General features: G+C 56.9%; 1 protein-coding gene across 1 annotated transcript; it reads right to left on the reverse strand.

Annotated features, from left to right (window-relative positions):
• Window positions 1-4,200: 4,200 nt before the first annotated feature.
• Window positions 4,201-4,965, reverse strand: LOC112895304 (ice-structuring glycoprotein-like). The gene is made up of 2 exons (XM_025963255.1): window positions 4,607-4,965; window positions 4,201-4,495 (listed from the first exon to the last, which is right to left on the reverse strand). The coding sequence occupies exons 1-2, from the start codon at window positions 4,963-4,965 to the stop codon at window positions 4,201-4,203; spliced, it is 654 nt and encodes a 217-aa protein (XP_025819040.1).
• Window positions 4,966-5,888: the final 923 nt, after the last annotated feature.

A 5,888-nucleotide genomic window follows, 5' to 3' on the forward strand; every position in this document is an offset into this window, starting at 1 on the left:
AGATTTTTTTTCCGGTAGTGAATACAATAGTCCTTTATCATGGATTCACAAGATTCTACATACTCTCTCTCCCTCTCTCTCTCCATGCAAAAAAATAAAATACGAGCAAATATATGGAGACAATTGAGCTACGTATTCGCCCCAGACCGTTGCCTTCAAAGATCAAAATAGTGTCATTATCTAGTGCGAGTGTCAGCAACATGTTGGTACAGTACACACAGTGTGTGTATAGCATAATGATAGGAGTGGTGTTGTGTGTTCGCTACAAAATACGAGGGTGTTTGATTACTCGAGACTTCTGATAAATTCCAAATAAGCCACATTCTATCCAAACACCTAGGCTCAAAGGTGATGCTTATTATAAGTATCTCCATAAGCCTATAAGTCCCTTGTAAGGGGTGCTTATAAGGTTTATTTCCTGTGGGCACCACTAGAAATTAACACTTTCCAACCCTACCTCTTCATAACCCTATCAATTCAGCCCCTTTAAAAATATTAATAAGAGGTGTAAAGGTGCTTGCTACTACAGAGGCTTATTATAAACCCATACAACCAAATATCTATTTGGTCTTATTATAAGCCTCTCTATACGAGAGACTTATGAGCTTATAATAAGCCTTAAGTAACAAACGGACCCTATGTACGCGGACTTTTTATATGACCCAAGCATGACAGCGACCTCATGCATGCATGCTCTAGTGGTGTGGCATACTATTACTTCTCAATTAATTTCTACGGAAATATTGCAAACTTTTGTTGATGTATATATTAGACTTTACTTGCTGATAAGTTGAAATAAATCAAAAATTAAATTTGAGCCACTCTATTATTTGATATATTCTTGATCCCATACTGTATGTTCTCGATTTAATTACCAGAAAGCTAATACGGAGCATACGGAGGCCGGGCAGAGATATATGTGGTCAGCTCTGATTGATCGTATCCGCTTGTCGATCGACAGCCAAGAGCGGCTGGCGCGTATTTACACGCTGCTGCTGCTGCTGCTGCTCTGCTGACACTCTTGCCGGCCGCCAACTGGCCGTAAAGCTGGTCGTTACCCGGACGTCAGGACCCAGCCACCAAGATTTAGCCGGGATCGAGCTCAAATGAAATCCATGGCCATCGAACCTATGGCCCCAGCATGTTTTGGCATCTAGCTTTTGTTATTTTTAGCATAAATTGTCCATGCTAAACATCAAAATTAATTTCCTTGGTGACAAAGCAGGGCAGCAGCTAGCTGCCTCTCAAAGTCTCAATAACGCAGATCAAGTGGACGACGGATACATCTGGCGATATCACCCACTGATACGATGAGGAGGAGAGGAAAACCTAAAACACACAAACTCAGTAGCACAAGCCGCACAGCTACAAATTAATCCATCAAAACCAGATAACAACCTTCAATTCATAAGCTCAAGAAAGAAGGACAAATATACGGTGGTCACCAAATACTGGAAAAATAGTAGTGTCGGAGAATTTCTCCAGTCGGGTGGCGAAATGCACCAGCATAATCCTAGCTTAGGATGAGTTTGGGGCTAGTAAAGGAATACTCGATCTAGAGGCGTATGAACACGAGTAGAACACACGGGTTTAAAGTGGTTCGGGCCGCCTGAGCGTAATACCCTATGTCCACTGTGTGATGTATTGCTTGTAAGTTTGGGGGAGGAACTCCAGACCCTGCGTGAGTGTCAACCTTTGAGTGCATATGTGTGTGTAAACTTCCAGTGTGTGAGAACCTTGCATTCTAACGTGCGCACTCTCCCTTTTATAGGCTCAAGGGGAGCGCGTACACTAGCAGAGCCCCGACAGGTGGACCCGGCGATATATTAAATAACGTACACGTTGGAGCCTTAAATGCCTCAGATCCGAAGATCTTTCTCATCAGCCTCCGTGTGTATCCTCCGTCTGGATATGGTCTTGTGCCGTCTTGCTAGCATAGGATCTGCTGCGGCTGACATGCGTAGAGGGAGTCGTGCTGTCGATGTAGAGTCAGCTCCCGCTGATAGGTGAAGGGGCTATTCTGACCTGCCGTGCTGTAGCCTTTGCGCACTGTAGCAGCGCACGTTGTGGCCTTCCTGCAGCAGGTCATAATAGCTCTTCGCCCACGCGCGCGGCACTGTGATGTGACCATACGTCCCTCGCCCACGCATGCGGCACTGTGATGTGACGCGCCGCCTCGGTAACTGGCGGGCTTACCGTGATGTCACCCATACCTGCCCAATGTGTTAGACCGGGGGGGCCCAAGACCATCCCGCGGTGGACCGGGCCCGTGGTAGCTGTTCTTGAGCACTTCATCCTTGCGGGCACGTGGAGGCACCGGACCTGCTATTACGTGGGGGGAGGTCCGGAGACCGTGCCCCCAGTCGTCAGGCCCGGGCCTTACGCCCTGTCGCCCAGAAGCTTAGTGCAAGGTTATGGATAACCTCGCGCCCCTCGGGCTGGATACACTAGTAGGAGATACCCCTGTCTGTATGTACCGACAGAGGCCCCCGGGCCCACCTCAGGTGAGGTACCAACCCGCAGGTGGGGCCATAATCTTGTGTTGCGCTGGGTGGACTGGTTGCTCCCATTGCGAAGGGGCGAGAAGGACTTTCCCCTCCGGCGAGATCTCCGAGGCGATGTCCACTGCCCGTGCGCCTGACGGTTCAGCTTCCGTCTTATCCGCGCACGTCCCGCTGTACTGGCGGTTCAGATTCCACCTTTTCTTCCCGCCTCCAGCGACCATGCCTATGACTGGCGGGCTCGGGCCAAACGGTCATAGGGGGTAAGAGGCGGGCGCATGGTGCGATCGACTCTTCGGGTTCCCCCCGGCCGCCGTGGAGTTCAGAGGGGGAACAACCTTATTAAAGGCATGCGCCTCAGGGATTGGCTACCTTTTTGCACTTGCCTTCTCTAGACGCTCTTGCGCCCTTTCGTCTTCTCTCGCACCATTGCAATTTGCTCTTTTCGCCCGGAGCTTTCTTCCCTTCCTGCTTCCGCACGATCCTTGCCCTCGCATCTGCGGCAATCTCCACCATGTCTCCTCTCAGCCATCCTTGCCGCTTCGAGCGACAAGAGCAGCTCGACTTGGTGCGCCGCCTCCTTGGTTGGACCATGCCGGAACTTACCGGGAAGATCCGGGCAGGTTCGAGTTCCCTCAACGACCTAGTCACGGGGGAATTCGTCCTCTTCAACTCGTACATCACCTGCGGGCTAGCCCCTCTGATCTCCTCCTTCTTCCTTTTGCTTCTGGAGAAATTCGGGCTTCAGCTGCAGCACCTCACCCCCCACTCCATTCTCCTCGTGTCGGTGTTCGTCCACTTCATGGAGCTGTTCGTGGGGTCCGCCCCTGTGTCACCATCTTCAAGCATTTCTACGCCCTGGTCTGGTTGGGAGGGGCAGGTGCGCCATCGGCGCCTACTACTTCCAGCTGCTACGGCATGGGATGTCCAGCTCCTACATCAGCGCCTTCTCCAGTGCCAAGTGGGAGGACTGGCGCACGGACTGGGTCATCACCACGACCGACGCCAACAACCGCCTCGAGCTACCGACCGGAGGGCCCCTCCTTGACCGCAACAGCAGGAAAGCTAGGCCATCCCTACCGGCAGAGCTCGACCCAGTACTGGACCGGGTCAAGGTTCTGGCGAGGGGCGGCCTTACATCAATTATGGTGCTGGGCGACTTCCTGAGGCACCGCATCGCTCCCCTGCAACAGCGATTCAGGATGGCCTGCATGTTCACCGGGGTGAATGACTGCAGCAGGATTGAGCGCGGGGCCGGCACGGATCTGTCCGATGCGGAGCTGGAGGTCCTGATCCGGGGGATGACCTGCGAGGCGTACGCCCCGGAGCTGCTGGTGCTCCCAAGAGGGATCAGTGCTCTGTGTGAAGACCAGGGGATGCGGACGGCGATCCTGGCGTCACTGCCTACCCTCGACGACGACGGCCTGGCGGTCTGGCTGGTGAGGGGTGACCCCAATCGCGGCATCCGGATCCCTGGCGCCTCGCCCGACAGCCCCAGACGCGCCGATCCAAGCCCCGGCCAGTCCAGCCACGGAGCCCCGGCACCCTCCGGCAGAGGGAAGGAGCCGGAGGCGGCCAGCTCTCGGAGCAGCCAGGACCGCGAGGAGGACAGGTCGCGGAGGCTCCGCCGCGGCGATGGATCCTTTGTGGGGGAGCCGGCCCCCAAGCGCCAGAAGACAACGGAGTCGGGGGGGGCAGATTAGCTCCTGGGCTCCGCCGCCGCCGCCCCATCGCCAGCAGTTGCCGCAGGGGAGGCCTGACGAGCCGCAGCGGTTTCCGCCACAGTAGCAACCACCGCCACCGTCGCCTCAGCCCCCACAGTAGTGCCAGGCGCCGCCATCACCACCGCCCCAGCGGAAGCAGTAGGGCCCACCGCCACCACCGCCCCAGCAGCAGCAGCAGCAGGCCCCGCCACAGCCACCGGAGACGCCGACAGTGGTGCCGCCCCGCCGGTCGCCCGGGGCGCCAGCCTCAGGGAGGAGGCAATCCCCAATCTTCCAGATTGGATGGGGGGTGCGGAGCTCCACGTGAGTGGTTAATTCCCCTTGTCCTCTTCTTTTTTTTTTTGAATCCTTATCTTGATAATGCTTGCTAGGACTACTCGCCCTGCCTCATCTTCTGCTTCCACCGGCGACTCCTCGGCCGGCAGGTCCGGCCTCCAGCAAGCTTCTTCCACAACCACTGCTGGGGGGTTGGCGACTCCACCGACAGCACCTCCAACCCCGCCCGCGGCCGTGGAGGTCCGGGCCGGAGCTCCAGTGGCTGAGACCGCACCACGAATGGAGGCGACCCCTCCAGCCACGGCGGGCGGAGAGGCTGCTCCAGCGGCTTTAGCGGGTGCCACGGCGGGGGCGCTGTCTGTAGAGCCGGCTGCGGAGGAGGTCGCGGTGGAGACACCACTGGAGGTGCCTACTGCGGGGGCAGCCGCAGCAGAGGTCGCGGAAGCAGGTGGTCGAAGACTCATTGCGGGTGCGCCCAGCTCCGACCGCGAGACCGCGCATGGGGGATGAGCTGGAGGTGGTGCATAGGAGGCACCTCCTCCCGAGCCTGGTGGAGGTCCCTCTTCCCCGCCTCCTGGTCAAGGCCCAGCGGGCGATGGAGGAGGCTGAAGCGGGCTTCCGGCGGGAGTGGGAGAAGCTCGAAGCGGTCGCCAAGGAGGAGGAGGACCGCCTCTCCACCCTCCGGACAGACCTGGAGGCCCGGACTCGAGCCCTCGAGGGCCAGCGACTACGCCCGAAAGAGGAGAGTCAATCCCTCTCCCAACGGATCGAGGTCCTCCAGCACCGCGAGGCCGAGGTAGAGGGGCTCCTGGCAGAGCAGCGCACCGGGGTCCAGCAGATTGCCAAGTGGGTCGATGAAGCAAGTACCACCCTGGAACCCCTTGGGGTAAGTCCCATCCAGGCTGCAGAGGCCCCTTCTTCCATCGGCTCCGTTCTTCCGGCGCTGGAATCCGCCGCCGAGCGCCTGCAACGCCTGGAGTCCACTCTAGTTGCTCGCCTCGAGGCCGCAGGGCGGGAGCTTGCTCGGATAGTGGTAGGCCACGTCCTGACCTGTTTCCGGAGCCACGACCCCGCCATCTCCTTAACTCCAGTCCTGGAGGGCTCAACGCCAGAAGCGGAGGCCGCCGCTCGGGAGGGAGTACGAGAGGCGGTGGAGATCATGGCCTCCCTTTTTGAGTGCAACGTGGAGCCGGACCTGTAAAGGTAGAATGCCCGTCCGGACTGCCGAAGGAATAGGACTAGTTTTTGTTGTTTTTCTACACATTAAAAGATATGTAATATTCTGTGTACGATATGTAATATAAAAACTTAGCTGTTTTTCCATTTGTTTGCACTCCCTTCTGTCGTGTGCTCTCCGGACTACCGAGGTCCCTTGGCCCCCTGGGAC

This window comes from Panicum hallii, chromosome 1, assembly GCF_002211085.1.
Source record: "Panicum hallii strain FIL2 chromosome 1, PHallii_v3.1, whole genome shotgun sequence".
Taxonomy (NCBI): domain Eukaryota; kingdom Viridiplantae; phylum Streptophyta; class Magnoliopsida; order Poales; family Poaceae; genus Panicum; species Panicum hallii.

Excerpts from the sequence above, each read along its gene's own strand:
- LOC112895304 (XM_025963255.1), bottom strand. The coding sequence starts at position 4,965 with ATGAGTCTTCGACCACCTGCTTCCGCGACCTCTGCTGCGGCTGCCCCC. Across the intron at positions 4,496-4,606 it reads GAAGCAGAAGATGAGGCAGG|ATTGGGGATTGCCTCCTCCC; the intron begins GCGAGTAGTCCT and ends CCAATCTGGAAG.